The sequence below is a fragment of the Protomyctophum bolini genome (genome assembly GCF_963924005.1).
Source record: "Protomyctophum bolini genome assembly, chromosome: 1".
NCBI lineage: Eukaryota > Metazoa > Chordata > Actinopteri > Myctophiformes > Myctophidae > Protomyctophum > Protomyctophum bolini.
Window position 1 is genome coordinate 10,955,063 of NC_137862.1, and position 21,134 is coordinate 10,976,196.

The following is a 21,134-nucleotide window of genomic DNA, read 5'->3' on the forward strand; positions in this document are numbered from 1 at the left end:
AAGAAAACTATAATAACGAAATCAACATATGGAAAATCTTTGGGCTTTCTTTGTCCAGACATGCGAGTGCATTGAAAGATCCGACAGGTAAACATGGTAGAAATACTAAATACAGAGCAGCTAGAAAAAGAAATGGCTGGAAAATTGTGGCTGGAAAGCGGGGCCGGGTTATTGAATACATGTGTCACAAAGAACAGGGGAAGAGAGAGAGAGAGAGAGAGAGAGAGGGAGGGGGAGTTGGGGAGAAAGGGAGGGGGCTCTCTGATATTTCGTTTGACCGCACACTTGGCTCTGTGGCCTTTTAGAAAAACATGCAAGTAAATTGGGTCAGAGTTCAATGCAGACTTCGCGCTCCCAGACTTGACACTTCGCTCACGGCAGATAAGGAGGTCACAGCCTCTGTCGTTTCCTATGACCAGGCACATACTTTCTTTCTTCAGGGGGGAAAAAAAGGAAGCTACATAATCCTTTCAACTGATTACAACACTATGTTGCATGTAGATCATGATGCTGCAAAATACATGGTGAGAAAAAAGAAAAACCCATTATAATTAAAACAGCTGCTATATTTAGCATTGTGTCATTTCTAAATGCATCCAATGGATTAACTTGCTGTGTTTCATTCCAGGGCTAAAGGGTGAATGTAATATTGTAATGCACATAATGAGTCAGTGTACACATTAACAGAACCACCTGCTCAAGCCGAGAAGGTGCCAGGTGAATCTGGCTCCATGCTACAGTCCCTAGTTGATTTGGCCTGACTGTTAAATTAACTTCAGTAAGGTTTAACATTATTCATTTAGCACAGGTGAGGTCGGACGCCCCAAGGGGTTTATAAATAGGGCTTGTAATACTGTCGCGTGGCACAATCTATTGAATGACTCCACAGTCTAGACTAGAGACACCTAGTAAACATTCCAGCACAGAGCTAGTTCCAATGTCACAGGTTCAACTCCAGACCACAATTTCTGACAGACTGAGACTGTCATCACACTTTACTCTCACTTTCGTCACTCTCTCTCTCTCTCTCTCTCTCTGCAATTTGTTTTTATAAAATGTAATTCGTTTTGACCCATCACTGTCTTTATAGACACAATTGATTATGCGATTACAATGCGTCCCTTTGGGTTATGGAGAACGATGTTGCTTGGATTTGGACTCGCAGCTCCAAGTGATGGAAACATTGTTGCTCGTCAGTGACACTGGGGTAGGGAGGCCAGAGGACATGTTGCTTGTCAGTGACACTGGGGTAGGGAGGTGTCAGTGACACTGGGGTAGGGAGGTGTCAGTGACACTGGGGTAGGGAGGCCAGAGGACTTTTGGTCCCCCCCCAAATACGCCTGTGAGGCGTTTACGTTCCATCCTGTAGTTCCTGTACATGAAAAGGCATTGATCTTTCGGACACACGTTGCTTTGAGTAGCCTAACAAACAATATAATATAATTGAAGACAAGGAATGACAAGTTCAAGTAGAGCGGTGTGCATGGTAAGAAAAACCAAATGTCAAATAGTAGTCCAACACTGTCATTGCAAGAATACAGTGTGTGTGTGTGTGTGTGTGTGTGTGTGTGTGTGTGTGTGTGTGTGTGTGTGTGTGTGTGTGTGTATGTGTGTGTGTGTGTGTGTGAGTGAGTGAGTGAGTGAGTGAGTGTGAGAGAGAGAGATACGGAGAGTGAGTGAATGAAGTTGCAACTTAATTGCTCAAAAACAACAATGACAGTAAACGTGTACAACTCAGATGGTTATTATCTGAACGTGAATAATAAAAAACTAAAATACACTCACACACTGTTAATCTGCTCTGTACAAGAGGCCCTCTCGCTTCAAAACATGTTCTGCTGCCCCTGTTGCTTGTACTAAAAACACCACAAACCAATGACACAAGTGGCTGAATGCTACTCAATGGAGTCAATACATCTTTAAAATCTTGAGAACCACCGATTTAACCATATTTCTGTTGTCCTTTTCTATCAATCTACATCATAGTAGTCTGCAGCAGGCTTTGGTTGATTTCCGGTTTAATTTAGGTTTATTTATGCCAGGCATGTTTATAGTTTCAATGTACGGTCCTACGGATAGTCTACTGTTAGACGGTTGAGAGGTTCTTCGTTTACTTGTGATCCATAGATTCTATGCACTATTACCTTGTGTTTTTTTTTTTTGCTAATTAAATCCCTCTGGATTAAGAGCATAAATGCCTAAATTGTAATTGTAAATTTGGTGAGATCACTGTTGATACATAGGGTGTAGCAATTCCCTCTCTTAGTTCACCAGGGATTAATGGGGTCAACAACCTCTGAGCAGCCCACTTGTCTGGAACACAAGCAGTGTCAATCACAGACAGAGAGGTGGAGCCAGGCGGAGGACGATGGGGCAGTATAGAGCGTCGCAGTCCCGCCCCCTTTCATGACGACGCCAGGCCCAGTAAATAGTTTCCAATGCATTTTTACCATAGGCTTTTCAAAACGTATTTATTTAAAGACCTTTTAAGCGTCTCGTACGAAGCCAACTCTTGTCGTGACAAATCATGACAACAAACACAATATTTTGGACCAAACAAATAATTACAAAGAAGAAAAACTAAAAAAAAGGTGTTGTAACCTGCCGTTTTCTTCTTCTTTCTAATTATTTGTTCAGCCCGAAAAATTGTGTTTATTGTCACGACAAGAGTTGGCTTTGTCCGCGGCGTAAACGTCTCTAAATAAATACTTTCTGAAAAGTCTATGAGGAAAATGAACGAGGATTTCTTTTCCAGGTCTCTCTAGGGGGCGGGACTGCGATGCTCTTATAGGGTTGTCCATCTATTCTACCTGCAGTCAACTTATCCAGCAGGGAGTAAGTAGACACCATAATCACATACACTCCTTCCTTATCCCTCTGTCCTTCACCCTCTGTCCTTCTCATTGTTAATCAAGTCCTGTTGTAGGGTAGTAGTTCTGTGCTAATGATTTCTGGTCAATAGCCCGCTAACACTGAGCCCCTCCTCTCCCTAAAACCTTTAGGGTCAAAGGGCAAGCGAAGTAAGATAGTCTGCTAATCAACTGGCGTCTGTAAGCCATGTACAGTGTCGTCAGACACCTGTCTGTTGGGCCAGAGAACAGAAACACATCAGGAAGATTTGTACAGCCCGTTTACACTGTTTTCTGGATTTCACAATATTCACAGTAATCAACTGTAGGCCATGGAATGCTTAAAACCTTAAAAATGATTATGATTTTTAAAGTAAACTGTTCTAAGTAATGCACACTAACTTCCATTGTGTATTACATTTTCTTAAGTCATATTGTGTCTATTATTTCACCCAGAGAAGACGTTGTGTGGTCGCGATTGACGTCCTGGAAATGACGTAGCCCATATGGGCTGTGATCTGGCGTTATGCCACGTTCTTGCTATCGCCCATCGTCTGCCCGAAAATTACAGATGGACGATATATTCATGCTATAAAAGCAATGTGAGAACAGCTCACAGCGGGTTGCGTGTCGGGGGAAAAAAGGCATATCTACAGCTTTTGGGCCACGTTGAGAGCTTGTAGATCTGCCTGTTTTTGCAGCAGCGGTGTCAGGGTATAAGAAGAACGTGACAGCACGTTCACGTTGTCAGCAAAATAACAGATTACAGACGGAGATGAAGTGAAGTTGAATCAGACACCATGGCTGGTGTTGTTGTTAGCTTAGCCTGTTGCTAACGCTTTGACTGACCCCCCCCCCCCCCCCCCCCCCCCCCCCGACTTCATGAGTCGCTCATTGAAGCACGTCAGTTGTGATGAGACATCAGTTCGCATTCTGGTGAGACTGTATATTATTAAACTGGGTCCAGAGTGTAAACAGCATGTACAGTAGCCTCAGTCCTAGCCTTAAAACTTCCCCGATGCTGCTGCTGGGGCAATGGAGCATGCCATTACAAGAGGAGTCATTTGGCTTGCTGGGTAAGTCTATGACTTAACTTACACTTTTGTCTTTGTAGTATTCCACGAGCAGTAACTTCAAGACAAAGGCAGGACCAGGTATTATGCTTTCACATTGTGTGTTTGTCTCCAGAGCTAATATTGCTAACTACTACACCAATCAGCCTCAAATCCCCAAGCACACTCAAATCCCCAAGCACATCAGCCTCAAATCCCCAAGCACCCCCAAGCAACCCAGTGAAAAGAATTAATACAAAAATACACCTGTGTGAAGTCAGGGGCGCTCATATCATACATCATCATACATCATCTCATTCCGGCCAATCACATCCTATGTCCACTCAAAACTGGCCATTAATAATCAATGGCATTTAATGTTTGTATTGGGATGACGTAAAAATGGTTCCGATGTATAATTACTAGAATTCCGCCTGCCCTTCGGGCTGGGTTATTATTATTATATGTTGTTTTTTGCCCAATACCAATTTCTTCCCAACTGTTTTTTTTTTACCTAATCATGTTGATATGTAAATTGACAAAAAGAACATATAGGGCGCTGGTCCTTTAAGAAAAGCGTACGACGGGTCTAATAACGTCAGCACACGTAGAACAGGAAGAGAACACGAATGGATACGTGTCTTCATATACAGTAAGAAAACAGCTTGTGCTAAACTCTCCTTTAAATGCATAGAGAGAACTGCATTTTGGCACAGTGTATCTATAGCACGCCGAAGGGAGAGAAACACTTCTTTCTCCAGTCCGTGGTGCGTATGGTGGATTAATAACAACGCATCGCTGACTGACATAACACACCGTTACAATGCAGAGGCACTTATAACGCTTGTGTGTGTTAATCTGCCCGATTGCGACATACGTTTGTGGGCACAGTGGCAGCCTTGCAGGTTATTTAATCTAGTATTTAGATAGCTCCGGTGCGTGGTGTGTGTGTGGCTGGCTGGCTGGCCAATCACAGCTGTGTTTTGCTGCGTGGGGATCGGCATGTGAGCGGGCTAGCCAATAAGGGTTCTGTGTTGCGTGTGGAGAATTGTGTAGGTTAGTGTGTGTGGTGTAGCCGAATTGTGGGTAGAGAACATGAGGGGGATGTTGCACAGCAATCGGTGCCCCCTACATTAAGCTGTGTCCTTCCCAACATGCAGTGCGGGGGGCCGGGGGCTATGGGGAGGCTAGGTGTGTGTTTTGGGGTAAATGTATTAAATGTGGGTATTTCGTGCAAGTCACATTGGTGCGGGATCGGAGGGTGTTTTTCCGCGAGTTCCCGGGAGGCTGGCCGTGGCCTGTGGCGTGTGATCATGTCCGTGGAAGTCGGCAGCAGTGATGCTAAACAGCAATCCGGGACCGAGCTAATGTGACGCGCAGGTTCTCTTGTAATATAGATAGATGGGGGACATTTGCTTGTTAGTATTTTATATTGTATTGTTTTATTTTAAAAGTTCTAACAACAATAATGAACCGGTATTACAAAAGTTATTAATGAAAGAGATTTTATTTTAATGCGTTATATATCCCCTCTCAGACTGTCTCTGTACAAAAATAACTGACAGAAGGCATTAACGGTCGTCAGCATCTTTTACATAGACTCCCCCCTCCCCATTTCCCTGTGCCACCAAACAATGGATGGAGGTAGAGGCATGCTTCCAGTCCTGCCATAGATTTGTGCTCCACTGAGCACCCCTTTCTTGTTTGAAACTACCAATTTAGCTAAAATGGTTATTGTGTTCCACTTTCATGATTTGTTTTTTTATCACAGACTTATGATAGATTGTTTAAATTGCCATGTGAACCAATTGCCATGTGAACCAATTGCCATGTGAACCGGTCTGGAGTGGATGATATCCACTCCATATATATATATATAATGCATTATAAAGGCGACCTGAATATAAAGTGTTACCAAAAGTAATTTATCAAACCATAAGCCATGACAATTATTATCATCATCACTTAATACTTTATTTATTTACGGTATACATATTTGTTTTGCCAAGTTCATATTCAGCTTTTGTTCAATTATGATTTGGAACGTACACTGTGCGGCTGGAACTGGAACATCACAGTGTTGTAAAGCAATGTGCACAGCGCGGAGCATTACTGTGGTTGACTGGACAAACAGCGCAGTGTGCTAGAGTAGCAGAATATTTCAGGTCAGACTCTATCGGGGATGCGGTAGTGACGCGCCACACAGAGTGCTGGTATGCAATGGAATCAGTGAAGACTGATGCCAAAAAGAAATTTTTAAAAAAAAGGGAAAGAAAATCCTTCAAGGGGAATTTTTTTCTCCTCTTCCTCATCACCCGAAACTTCACAACAAACGGCATCGCCCGCGCACTGAAATCCAAGGAGGTCGCACGTTGTTCACAGCCGACCTGAAAGCCAGCAGAGAGCGAGGATAATCACCCGCCGAAGCGCCAGCAGGCAAATATCTCCAACTCTTCCGTTGAGCACGTACCGCCTTTATTGTGTCTTTCAGGTGAAACATCAAAACACATTGGTCTCCATTTCCTCTCAATATAACCTCTGCATTGCTCCCATCCCCCTCTACCTCTGACACACAAGCACACACACACACACACACACACACACACACACAAGCACACAAGCACACACACACACACACACACACACACACACACACAATCATTTCTCAGAGAGGAGCAGAGAGGAGCACTCTTATCTTGTGCGTTTCAGCTGTCTGCGCTAATTCAATAAACTTCAGTGGAACAAAATGAACACAGGAATAACGGCGAGAGAGCGGGGGAGGGATGAAAGAAGAGGCCAAGCAAACGGTGGAAGCAAGAGGCAGGCAGAGACAGAAAAACAGAGATGCAAAATGATAAAGATTAAACATCCGAGAGAGAGAGAGAGAGAAAGATAGAGAGAGAGAGAAAGGGAACATAAAAAACAGGTGTGGTACTGTATAAATACATGGGACCAAATTTTCTGCAATATAGTTGCCCCTCCCCCCCTCCTATGTGCTCAACCCAGGGTGCATCCTCCTTCACCCCTCCCCAAGCTACTCCTGCCATAATGGACACAGTATGGCACACAAAAGCTTGCATGGAATATCAGCATCCAAGGAACCTTCCGGCACTGCACTGAGAAATAAATTGCTTCTGCTAATGTTCCTTTCATTACCGCGCAGCCCTTAATTGTGCTGCTGACAGGCCTGCCGGCTATGAGGGTGCTGATGGGAGCGCAGAGAACAGAGATGGGCATGCTAAAGCCCCCACCATCCAGGGGCCCCTGGGTGTGCCGCTAAGCCCTGGGCCCACTTCCTGTACACAGCGGGGGAACAGTACATTGGTCCTCGACTGGTTTCACATTATGGGGGGACTTGAATTTTGGGATGCCCGACATTGCCCGTGAAGTCACGAGCACAACATGCAAGACAACCTCCTCCGTAGTGTTAACATTATTCTCTGTCCATGATACTGTCAGCAGTTCTCAGAACCATCTCACAAACTACTTGTTTGGAACCGCACAAAACTGCAAAAAGAAAAAAACAGAGGCATCAAACAGGTGCAAAAGAGGCTAAAAATGTTTCTTTTTATCCATTTGCAAAACATGGTATGTCAAAATCTGATATAAAAAAAGAACGACCATGCTCTCTTAATTTCATACAAACGTAATTCAATTTTCCCAGGAGATCGCCATTAGCATTGCAAATGGAGAGTCCTTCTGGTGAGCCACAAATGAAAGCCATGAGTGGTAAATGTGCTGCATAAAAAGGTGCAGGTGCCCGATTTCTTTTCATAACAGTGGAAGTGACATCATCAGTAGATAGGTCCTCTGGTGCCAGGCTCTGGGGGGGGGGGGGGGGGTCAAGGGGGTTTAGAGTCTCAAGGACATCAAAGGGACTTCAATCTAAGAAACAACAGACCTGCCCAATGTCAACTGTCACTTAACCCCTTCACTGACCCCGCCAACGCTTCAGCAGCAGGCCAAGAGTTGGCAGAGGGAACTTAATCAAGAGTTCTCCTGTTTCAAAAGCCCTCTATTCAGGCTAGCTGGAAGCAACGGTCCACAGGAACAAAAGCCCACAAAGTGGGGAATGGTTCTTTTTTTGTTTCCACGTGGAGCTAGAAGCTTCACCGTGTGGCTCAGGCAGGAACCATGTTGGAAAGGGTCGGTGGCGAGATGGGGGGGGGGGGATGGTTGAGAACTGAAAGAAGAACAGGGCCGCTAAGACGGGAAAATAGAGACAAACTGGATAGGGAAGAGAAGGCAGATAAAGGATAGGTAAAACAGGGACAGAGAAAAGGAAAGAGAGAAAGTTCAAAGTGGACTTTCATTTCCCTTACTTTCCTAACGACTATACGTCACCCAAAAAACATGGAGTGAAACACATTCAGTGCAGACCATCGCAAAGGAAGCACAGACGTGTTCCTAAAAAGGTAGGGTAAAAGATAAGGGACAACTTCCACTTTTTACAGTAGGGATGTGCACAGCTATAGGTAGCAGAAGTGAAGACTTTGCTAGTTGTACGTGCAGTACTTCATAAAATATTGGCCTATGAATGTACATTGCAGATGTTTTGAATGTCTAGCATTCAAAACCAGATGCATTTACTGTTCACTGAAATTAAATGTATATACAGTAATATATTGATGAAGTATTCTTGTAATTAATAATACTGTATATAATAAATAGTTTGGCTGAGTCATAAATGCAGATGTATCCGACTGTTCAAACACAGGTTTCCAACATATATAAAACATATTTATTGTTTATGACAATATTGCCCATTATGGGCGTGCCCATGAATGGAGTTGACTCATTTGTTTGCATCTACTGCCATGAAGCCATAATGGCATAGCTGGGTTTTGAGGGTCTTATTTGTTAAACAGAAGATAGGAATTTGCTAGATCAATTTTTTTTACAAAACAATGGCTCATATATTCTAATCATATTGCATAACTCAATATTATATAACTCAGCACTGACTACGATCTTACATTTAAAAGTTGTATTATAGGATGAGATCATGTGCAATAAATTAACGTACATCATTCAGGAACATTTTTAAATGAATGTCGGGGGAAATAAACCATGTGTGTCTGTTCAATGCCTGTGTGTATGGCGGCAACACTGTCATAAAATGATTCACACTTACAGGCTCTTTAATTATTCAGAGGGTGGGAATTAACAGGGCATCTGGTAGGGTAGGGGATGGGACTTTAGACAAATCTGAAGAATGCAGCGAGAAAGATGATACAACTATGTCAAGAATGTCCACTTCCATCCATTAAAACCAAGACATTACTGTGCATACCATGCAAAAAAAGGTTGTATTGAGTCGATTATTACAACAATGAGAGTGACTTCAGAGAGAGGAGAAATTAACATCTTTTGGACACCACATGTTCCCTGGAGACTCGTCTGTTTTTTTTCCACACGATAATCCCGGCAGATACGCTAAGAGAAATTGCCGGAATGCATGTGCTGCAGGTAGCCGCGTGAACCGTCTTTTCATTCGAAGCTGAAATGAAAAAGTGAGAGGGGTAATGAGAGGGAGGGAGAGAGAGCGCAAGACTTGGAGTTTGGAGTAAAGCCAAGTTCCACCCTTAAGCCCTGCACCTCTAGACCTCCAGGTCGTGTGTCCTTTAATCAACTCCCTGTCTGTTTGTCTCCGTCTGCCTGCCTGCCAGCCTCTCGGTCAGGCAGTCAGTCAAGAAAGTTTGTCCGTTAGCCCTTCAAGCTTCCCCAAGCATTCTGGCCAGTGTTCCTGGGTCAAATTGGATGCGATGTGATTAACCGTCCCAACTCGAAGCATATGTTCCAAGTTGCTGAGCCTTTTCGTTTCATGAGACCTCACCACCCCCCCCCCCACACACACACACACACACACACACACACACACACACGTTACGCACGCGTTACGCACGCGCGCACACAAAAACAGAAAGAAAAAAAAGGGAGAAAAAGAAAAACAAAGTCAAAGAAAAATAATCTAAACACCAACTGAGCTGAACCGTGTGTGCACGTATTTCTGTCACAGAGACGGGGTCTCATGGCCCTAAGAATGTTCTCTTTGACTTCAAGGTCGCGTTCCAAAGCATTAGCATGTAATTGCCACTGATGGCGTGTGCGCGCTAACCCCCCTCTGCATGTGTGTGTGTATATATATATGTGCATGTACATGTGGGTCAGAAAGGGATACCTTCCGCAGGTGGAGCGAGATTAATTCGTGGCGGTGACGACTCGCCACGACGTATTTTTTTACGCCATGACGTATTCTTCATTATCCGCCATGGCAGAACAAAATCCGCCGTGGCGAGTACAGAATCCGCCATGGCGACGACTCGCCACGACCTATTTTTTTACGCCATGACGTATTCTTCATTATCCGCCGTGGCGAGTACAGAATCCGCCATTGTTTATTTTTTTTTTGCGTGCCGTGGTGCAGGTTTTATTGTCCTAGTAATACTATTCTCGGAATTATTTCATCCTCTTGTAGCGTAACGGTTAGCGCTCTCGCCCCTATAGTCAAGGCACTGTGCCGGGCCAGGTTCGATTCAGGCAAAAAACAAACTTTTTTTTTTTAAAGTTATTTTTTTACCCGTACATACAGTGTGTGTGCGTGCGTGCGTATACAGTGTGCGTGCGTGTATGCGTGCGTGCGTATACAGTGTGTGTGCGTGCGTGCTTCATCGTATTTATTATTATTATTATTATTATTAATATGCAGGTAATAATAATAAATACGATGAAGCACGCACGCACGCACGCACGCACACACTGTATACGCACGCATACACGCACGCACACTGTATACGCACGCACGCACACACACTGTATATGCGTGCGTGCGTGCTTCATCGTATTTATTATTATTATTATTATTATTAATATGCAGGTAATAATAATAAATACGATGAAGCACGCACGCACGCACGCACGCACACACTGTATACGCACGCATACACGCACGCACACTGTATACGCACGCACGCACACACACTGTATATGCGTGCGTGCGTGCTTCATCGTATTTATTATTATTACCTGCATATTAATAATAATAATAATAATAATAATAAATACGATGAAGCACGCACGCACACACACACACACACACACTGTATACGCACGCACGCATACACGCACGCACACTGTATACGCACGCACGCACACACACTGTATGTACGGGTAAAAAAATAACTTTAAAAAAAAAAAGTTTGTTTTTTGCCTGAATCGAACCTGGCCCGGCACAGTGCCTTGACTATAGGGGCGAGAGCGCTAACCGTTACGCTACAAGAGGATGAAATAATTCCGAGAATAGTATTACTAGGACAATAAAACCTGCACCACGGCACGCAAAAAAAAAATAAACAATGGCGGATTCTGTACTCGCCACGGCGGATAATGAAGAATACGTCATGGCGTAAAAAAATAGGTCGTGGCGAGTCGTCGCCATGGCGGATTCTGTACTCGCCACGGCGGATTTTGTTCTGCCATGGCGGATAATGAAGAATACGTCATGGCGTAAAAAAATACGTCGTGGCGAGTCGTCACCGCCACGAATTAATCTCGCTGTCTCTCACCTTCCGTGCTACACAAAAGCCACTGCTGTATTCCATCATAGAAATATAAATATTTCGTCCGAGGAGACATCGCCGGCGCTCCACGTCGGCTGGGGGGACATTAGCAGGGATAGCGTTTCAAAGGGACGGGCTACCCCTATACACCCCTCCTCATGCACTTCTGCGTTTCCTTCGCTTTTTTTTCTGGTTCAAGAGAAACACGCACCTTTAGTTATGAGTAAATGATGTGGATGCAGCGAGAAAGAAGGCCAGGCTAAGTCGGATCATTATCTCTCACATCTAAACAAGGTCTTTCTTTCCCAGAACAGAGTACATTATTCTACAGGCACACGCGGTGGGGGGAAGGGTCGATGGGAGCCTTGTGTGTGTGCATGTGTGGTTTGATAGGAGCGAGAGAGAGTATGTGTGTGTGTGTGTGTGTGTGTGTGTGTGTGTGTGTGTGTGTGTGTGTGTGTGTGTGAGAGAGAGAGAGAGAGATACTGGGGTTTCCACTCTAAGTTTAAGAATGAATGGCTCAAACACAGAGGGCTCTGTCAGGACCAGGAAACAGCCTAATGTATTTATCCAAACACATATTCAGTGAGAGGCCCCACTACCTCAACACATCCCTCCTCCCCAAGGGCCTCACTTCTAAACATTACCAAAACTAAAATGGAAGAATAGTACCGATGTATCCTAATGCTGGACTGAAATTTCTCAAGGGTTTTGTGCACTTTTGTTACTACATTTTTGGAAAGCGACAAATATTTCACAAAAATAATTGTTCCCTTAACCTTGGCTCAGCTGAGCCTGCAAGCATTTCATCTATGTAGAAAACAAATATCTTTTCAGAATCTAAATTACAGTATGTGGAAATATTCATAACATTTTCAAGTATTTTCACACCAGCGTCCTGCCAAGCTGATGTACTTAATTAACAGCTTCAGTCTGTCACAGAGACAACACAGACAATTATTTTAATCCAATTTGGATTAAACTTCATCAATGGGTTGGGGGTAGGGTTAGGACCGTTGCTATGGATTTTTCCTTCTTTTTATTTTGAGCAAAAGGTCAAGGTCACTCTAAGTGCATTCTAGTACAATAACTGAGACCTCGTTCACAATTAATCTGGGCTACAGTGTACAGGCACCCAATCCAGTTGGATCACTAAAGGAAGCATTAAAAGATTTGGCCTTGTTTACAGCACAACATGATGGACCATTGTAACACAACCAGTCAACAACCACTTTCACAGCTTTAATTTGTGATGCCATTAAGGACAATGCATTGTTGCCAAGGAAGCAGAGGTGAAAAAAGGTACTTACAAAAACACAAAATTATTAGAAATCTTTCCCAAAACACGGAACAACTCTCGACTCGATTTCAGGCTTTTCTTGCCTTCATTGATCACTGTTGGGCATCAGAGCCCATGTGTTACTGAAAATTAAGCCCTTCAACACAAATGAATCCCTTATCCATGGGTTCCCAAACTGTGGTGCATGCACCCCTTGTGGTTCACGAACGCCCTCTAGGGGGTGCGTGACATGAAAAGGGTAATGCCGGTTCAATGATGTCATTTTACAGAAACTGCAAAATCCAGTAAAACACTGTTGTAAGGAGATGTATAGAGCATATAGTATACAGCAGTTGCATGTCTCTCAGTTCAGTGACATTCTGTGATTATTTGCCATAATCATACCAGTAAGACGCCCTGAGGGCGAGAAGCGAGGTCGCCCTAAAGGGCAAATCAATATATGGAATTTGGAATTCCTGATTTGCTGTATTTGTTGCCTGTAAAGAAACTGACCAGATAAATTCTTACCATGCAAACACACTTGACCAAAGAAATTGATTCCATATAAACCATGTAAGCTTGCACAGAAGGTGGCTTTCCAAGTAATGCCTCGCAAGGAAAAGACATATTTTAGAATGGAGAAAAATGTGAAAAACAGGAACATGTACAAACATTTGTTATTTTTAATTATATAGTTAGGATATAGTGTAGTAGGGGCATAAAGGCAGAAAGTCTGGTGACTCAGGGGACGTGGTTCTAAGTCGGATTCCAATTCTGCATGTGCAGCAGGTGTTGCTATACAGCATCGGTTGCAAATAAAATGAACTACGTTCTGGTGACCGGTGACCCTCTCTGGTCACCTTTTCTGGCCCACTAATGAAAGGCAGAGTATAACCACATCAGACAAGAGCAATGCTAAATAACTGGGGCTGATGAATAAATGAAGAAAGCAGTCCTGATGCAGACAGAATGCTCATGCACTGCACTGAAAACATGACACGCCACAACCAATGAGAATCATTGGGTAGGGGACCAGTGTGTAACAAACAAGGAACGAGGCAATGTTTGGTTAGGTATATATATGCATGGAGGTGGCTCTGGTTCATGTGTGTGTGTGTGTGTACGTATGTATATATATATATATATATATATATATATATATGTGTGAAACCGAGTTGGAACACAACGCATGCAATTTCCTTCTTCCCATAGTGCGCGGCAAAGTAACTCTGGGATGAGCGGCCGCGAAATTCTAGTATAGATATATATAACTATATAACTGTCGGGAGGAAACCGCCTAACTCCATTTTTTAGGTCACACCCTTTACATCTGTGTGTTTTTTCGAAAATATTTAACCAATGGAAATTAGTAAAAAAAGATATATAAAGTCACAACACCAACTTTGATAATGCAGAATTGCTTTGTTTTCAAAATATAAAGTTTTCTTAATTTCCTGAAGATTTTTTCTTTTTTCATTTCCTGAAAAATGAACATTTTGGAGTTAGGTGGTTTCTTCCCGACAGCACACACACACACACACACACACACACTATATATACATAACACACACATGAATAGTGTGTGTGTGTGTGTGTGTGTGTGTGTGTGTGTGTGTGTGTGTGTGTGTGTGTGTGTGTGTGTGTGTGTGTGTGTGTACTGAAATGTGTACGACTATGCAAGTCTGTTTCTGAGTGCTGCATGATTCTTTCTCAAATGTGAGAAAAAAAACATTAAGAGTAACTCAAATGAATTGGACAGCCAACTAGTGCTGCACAATGCTTGTGCAAATGTAGAAATGAGATCTCACCGGTGTGTGTGTGTGTGTGTGTGTGTGTGTGTGTGTGTGTGTGTGTGTGTGTGCGTGTGTGTGTGTGCACGCACACGGTGCATATTCAATTGCATATGTCAAATAAACTTACATGTGGACGTGAGGAGGTTGGAAGCGGCTCTGGTTGATGTTGTAGTGTGTGAATGCCTGCGTGGGGTTGGAGCTGTACTCGTCCACCGTGATGGTCACTTTGCCATGAGCCATGCTCCCGCCGTTTGGACATGAGATTTCCCTTTCACCACGATTCAGTAGCGAACTGTGTCGCGTTCATCCTTCAGAACCACCCCGTAGAACCGAGTGGTGGCGGGTGGTTGAATCTCAAGACAGCGATGACCCAAAGGGCCAAACCAGTGCCGCAACCCGCACTCTCACACACAGCAATCTGAAAGAAAAAAAAGGAAACATGCATTCAACTTCTGTTTTAAACAGATATATAAAGAGATACTTTATTCCCTATATTATATTTTTGCCTCAGTCTTCATGAATGAAATGAATCCTTAGCCTATTTATTGTGTCATTAATATTCAAGCAGAATGACAGCAAAGAGATAGGCTACAGTAAGGCTACAGTAAGGAATGGAAGAGTAGCACTGAGATTTGTAGAGGCTGATTCATTTATTTATTTTATATTCATTATCAAAATACACAATTACAGTTTTATAACATGATTCAATATATGAAGTTAGCTGTTTAAGCAATTTAATGTTATTTCTATTTGATTTACACCAACAGCAAAACATTCAATAATCCATTACAGATAATCTTGCACACAATAAAAAATATGTACAAATTATAAATGTTGCTTTAAATGTGTATGTTGATGAGGTTCACAGTTTTCACACATGGTGAAACTTTAAAAGAAATGTTGAGTAAAACTTGACACCTTCAAAAGCACTTGACTAAGAGGTCTGCAATGTCTTTTTAGGAGTGGCATTGCTATTAATAAACTTTGACATCAAGATGAACAAATGTCATGAAGTAAAAATGAATGTATTGCAAGCATGTCATTTCAGGTTTTAGTCTGCTGAAATTGTAAAATGAATAGTCTATGGACACATAAATACAAGAACATTTCAAACTGAGTCTGACATTGTAGCTCAATAATTAGGCCTACCTAACCATTCCAGTAAATGTAGAAATCCTATTCAAGCTTGTACAAAGTTGATCGACCATTAAACTAACAATTACCACCTGAAAATAATAACGTTCCAATTTGTTTTATTTCTACCATCAGCGTGGTACAGTCCTACTCATTAAAGAATAATCACATTAATTAACCTCCCAGCTCCCCTGGATATGGTCCAAATCCAAACCATCCAATATATATACAGTACAGACAAGACTAATCTAACCTATTTCATAAAAATACATCGAAAAAACTGTGCACAGAAATGAGAATAAAACTACTACCTGACGAGTGTCGTATTCTATATCCTTTAAAGCACCATTCACCGAGTTTGTGGTGGTGTGTGTAATGTGTATCTCCCTCGACTCGTATCTTGCTGCAGTCTGACCTTCCTGATTGATGGTGAATTATCACTCTTGTCTTTGACACTCCACCTGCAGCCTGCAGTCTTTACTTTATATACCAGTAGTAGGCTACACCTCCACACAATGCTGCCTGTCACTCACTGACAACGATCAGCTTTAGAAGAAAATAAAAACTAAATAAATCCGTAATTTCTTCAGAAATCACAGCAGCGGCTCTGCGAGTTCAAGAAGATGATTAATAGTGCCATTCGTTCAATAGGCTGCAACAATGTATATCGAAGTAGAGTGGAGCTCTGTTGCAGCTCCAATTAAACATATTGGTCGCAATCATAGTTCTGTAACTGTGCGAAAGTTGGGCCTCAAGATAAATTGTTAATAAGAAAGACAAATAGGCCTTTACCAAATTCCGTGTGCACTTTCATTTGTCCTCCTGGGTCACTGTAAACGTGAACTCGTGTACTTTGGACATTGGTCTATAAACATCCCATTGAATAAAAACAGAGGCCCCAAACTGTAAAACGAATTTATGCGAAAGCATTTTTTTTTTCTTCCCCTCGGCAGTGTGCGGTCTGCTGCATGCGACTGCGCGCTTTACCTTGTGGCATAATAGTAGCAGCAACTAGCTGTAGCTTTAGCCTGCTAAAAACCTGCCCTGGCCATGCATTTGATTATGCACGCTTTAGCTTCGCATAGAGCCTTTTTTTTTACCCTGCACACATTGTAGCCCTTTCATTGAACATTTGAGAGCAGCACCATGCACACGTAACTTCACTAATAAATACACGACTCGCGGGGGGGTGGGGAGCAGACGACCAGAGGGGGAGAGAGAGGGAGACAGTCAGAGTAATTGACCCTTCATTACACGATCCGGGGGCTGTACGCCGCTTGCTCCAACACTGCTGTTTTCAATCATGTACAAAAGGTCTGAGAAACCCTGAACTCTCCGAGATCTGATCCGATTCCCGGTCGCCGATGCCATAAAACCACCAAAGGGCGGTCAGTGTCAGAGAACCTCTTGCTCTTCCTCGTAAATGACAAGGCACCTCTGAACCTACGGCTTTGTGTCATGGTGTTCCCCCTCCCTCCTCCCTCTCCCTTCCATGCGTACTACGATTTTCAAAGCAAAGCGAAAGGTGAAATAGCTACCTTGGTTTCTTTTTGGCCGATAAGTGTCTCGGGGTCGCCCTCTGTCTATGCTGTCAAAAAACGCAGATCCATGCAGTAGAAATGCAGATTTCCAGCGGCCGTCGGTCGGGGGGTTGCAGCAGTCTGGGCGGGTAGGGCAGAACCTTCGACCCTAGGGGACCTCCTCGGCTGGCTTCATGTGGAAACCAGACACACACACCGTCGGAGAGGGCGATAGAGAGAGGTGGAGAGAGAAGGGGAAGAGAGAGAGAGAGAACGGCTTCGATCTGACAGAGCGGGGGAGCCGGAGTGCAGTGAGACGGTGCTGCCACTGGGGTCAGAGAGCACAGAGAGCAGAGCACAGCCCCCCGTGCGCGCCCACGGTGTCGGGCTCGTGCATGGTGGGGCGCGCGCAGGTTTGCGCGCTCCCTCCCGCTTCTTTCCACATCCGTTTCTACGACCGAACGCTGCGTCTGGAAAGGCAAGTCAGTCACGCACGCACGCACACACGCACACACACACACACACACACACACAGCGCAGCAGCCGTATGGTCTCGCTCTTGCGGGCGCCGGGCAGCCAGAGAGCCAGCCGCCTCAGCTTCCATGCACATGGTGAAGTTCCGTCTTCCCTCCTCTTCTCTTTCGTGTTCATTTCCAATTCCACGAGTTCTTCTTTGGCCATGCAAATATGCAAAAGGTATTCGACTTTATGGCACGTTTAGCCTGAATGGGATTAATAATGACAGGGCATGCACGTGGAAGTAGAAATGTCGAAATGAGCGCAGTCGTCACCTCAATCTGCAAATGTCATGTCACCCGTGACCCTATCCTATAAAACCAAAATGAGCGCGGGAGCCAGTAGGCTAAGCACTGCAGTATACATTTCTTGAACAATTACATTATTGTTTTTATTATTGAAATAATGAATTGATAAAAAACGAGGAAAACTCAATAGGCACTCTACTTCTACGTGCTAATAAATAAGTTGATGCTGTAAGTTGTCCGTCTCTGTTCAATATATATATATATATATATATATATATATATATATATATATATATATATATATATACACACACTTATACAGAGAGAGAGAGAGAGAGAGAGCTTCTGAACTATTGATTGCTAGTAGTGGCGCCGTCATTACTGAAGGGTGCGGGGATAAATGTGTTTTGTTTGGGGGGGGGGAGGGCGCAGCTTGTCTGACACCTTGATGAGAGAGCAATAGCCTATAAGTTTCTGTAGACTAGCAGCACCGGTCGGGGAAAAAAAATTATATATACCAGTCAGTCAAATATTCAGACCCTTCTGACCCCCCCCCCCCCTGGCGCCTATATCATGATTGCATAGTGTTTGTTTAATAACAGGGTTCTCCTGTCTCTCAACCTATTTAGTAAACAGAAAATGCATTTTCAGGTCAGGAATCGGGATACCAATTGTGTCAGGAGAGAGCTACAGAATAAACAAGTGAAATTCTAAGTGTCACAAAGAAATGAGCAGTTCAAATTGGAATTGGAACACCATACATTTTAATCTGACAATTAAATGGGTAGCCTATACTCTCTCCCAATTGGATGAAATTGGAAACGCACCTGAAAATGTATTTTCTGTTTATTGGAGAGATGGAGAGACACCCACACCCCTATGTTACTGAACAAACAGGCTAGAAATAATTTACCATTATCAATTAGGTTACTATACAATAACCTTTTCCACAAAAAAAGTATTGTGTAATCAAACATTCCCTACCTTTCATTTTATTGCAAAAAAGAAAGAAAATAAAGTTGACAGATCCAGTGATCCACCCAAGCACTGAAAACCATGTAAAACAGTGGAAGCACTCTGAGCCCCTGCACCAGTACTTTTTGGGCAGAAAGGGATTTTTTTTTTTCACTGGAGGAAAAATATTCTGTAAGAAGGTTTTCTCTTGGCAATATCGGTAGAGGGCGCAGTGGAGTAACTAAAAGTTGTTGTTTTTTCGGTGGAAAAATAATTCCCTTTTGGCCAAAAATGTCCTTTTATACGTGTGGTGGGGGGCTCAGAGTCCTTCCACTAAGGAAAGTAGGCGTTCTAATGACACAACCCGCCTTTGTATTGGTGAAAAACGTTATTTTTATTCACGCTAAAGACGAGAGGCTGGTCTGCATTAATGCGAGACCGGAAGTCGTCGGTAATATACAGTAGCTCTAATACCGTTGCATTAGAGCTATGGATCAGAGCTACTGTAGTAGCAGCATTAGAGCTCATTGAAAACTTTAACTTTGTCGGGTCAGACGAAAATATGGTCAGGATACTAAAAGGAGAATGACAGTGATTTTCTTTCAGCAAGCAACCTAAACCCAAACCTAACCACATGAACCATATAGCATCCCTATTCTTGGGCAAGAATAGGGATAATCTATACGAGCTCGAGCTGGTTTGGCTTAATTTGATATTTTCTGCAAAGATATTTACTAAAGAAAACCAAACCAAAAAGAAAACCAGGCGGGAGCCTAGTATAGACACCTGGGGGACTCCTGTCAAATAAGTATAGGGTTTAAGTGGTTAAACCCAGGCTACGAGAAAACAATTCCTCTTTCTGGAGCAGGTGCACAAGTACAGCTTGCTGGAAAACGTGTGAGATATGCGTTACCTATACATCTGCATTGTAACTAACAGTTATTTTATTAAGAAGTATAGTACCTATACAAAAGAAAATACTTTTGTCATGATTCATTAACAAAGGGAGCAGAAGGTCAAGCACAGAATGGCGCCCCTTGGAGCTTGAACTCAGGTCTTCTGTTAACGCTCTGCTCACTGTATTGCCCTCAGATAATTACATTACAATTACCACAAAACAGAAATGGTGCCAGTGCAAGATGTGCACAGTGTTCTCAAGCAGAGCAGAAACAGCAATTATGTAGGGGCATGGTCTCATTGTAAAAAAATAAAAAGGGGGAAAAAAAAAAAGTCCCATTTATCTGCGGGATGCCAATTCTTAAATTGTTTAATTCATACCCCATCCTTCCAGTGTCAGAAACTGAGCAATTGTTATTCATAATTCATCAGCAATGCAACATATACCGAAAAATTAATAAATCACATTATGGCGGTCCTGTTTAAAGGGGGGGGGGAGGCAATTTTGAATGAGAAAGGGCGAGTTGAATATAGGAAGACAGAACCTAATGGAGACCTGTCTGTCTGACAGCCCATGCCACATTTACATGGTTGCAGATGAGTGGCAGTAGAGGTGTTTTTCCTCTCTCTCATTTTAGTGACATGCCAGTCAGACGACCTCCCCTCCACCACAACAGCCCTTCCAGTCATTTCCATTTGACTTTTCTCTTATCTTCACAAAAAAAAAAGAAAAAAAATGCATTTCCATCTACTAGCCGGCGGGTGTTAATGTGAAAGCGGAGTTTAAATTTTATATGGAGAGGCCACATTTAAACATTTGACCAGCGTTTGTTCCGCTGGCTGGGTGTGAGGAAAAAAAGGAAAAAAAACTGATGATAGATAGGGGTCCAAATGTCACTGAAGAAATGGCTTTCGCCATGAATGTTTTATTCAGTTCTCTGTGGCACGGATCGCATTTATACAATAGAAAATGTAAATGTTATGCAGAGCTTTAAAAAAAAAACACTATATTTTTTATGACCTTCTATAAAAGAGGGTAAAATGACTTTCCATCCAAATCAGGCTGGATTGAAGCACATATTTAATGAGTGTGGAGGAAATAGGACGGATGGTGCTGGAGACTGAGCTCCCTCAGAAAGCACCAGCGGGCGATATTCACTTAACCTGGTAGCCAAGACGGTCTTGGCTGTTTGACTGTCTCCACACCAACACAGATTTATGCCCATCTGAAGCGCTGGCTCGCTGTCCTCCCCTGCCTTGCCGTCTGGATAAATAAAATGGAAGCCTGTCTCTCTCAGGGGCCTGTCCACACAGGGACTGGAGTTGTGGTTTT

At 43.1% G+C, this 21,134-nt stretch overlaps 1 protein-coding gene across 1 annotated transcript in view; it reads right to left on the reverse strand.

The window, feature by feature from the left end:
* The window catches only part of LOC308327679 (metallophosphoesterase MPPED2), an 80,041-nt gene extending 62,543 nt beyond the window's left edge, over positions 1-17,498 (reverse strand). The window contains exons 1-2 of the mRNA XM_080781204.1: positions 17,205-17,498; positions 14,660-14,950 (exon numbers count right to left, since the gene is read on the reverse strand). Coding sequence (XP_080637330.1) covers positions 14,660-14,772 — 113 coding nt within the window. The 5' untranslated portion in view covers positions 14,773-14,950; positions 17,205-17,498. The remainder of the gene's footprint in view (positions 1-14,659; positions 14,951-17,204) is intronic.
* Positions 17,499-21,134: the final 3,636 nt, after the last annotated feature.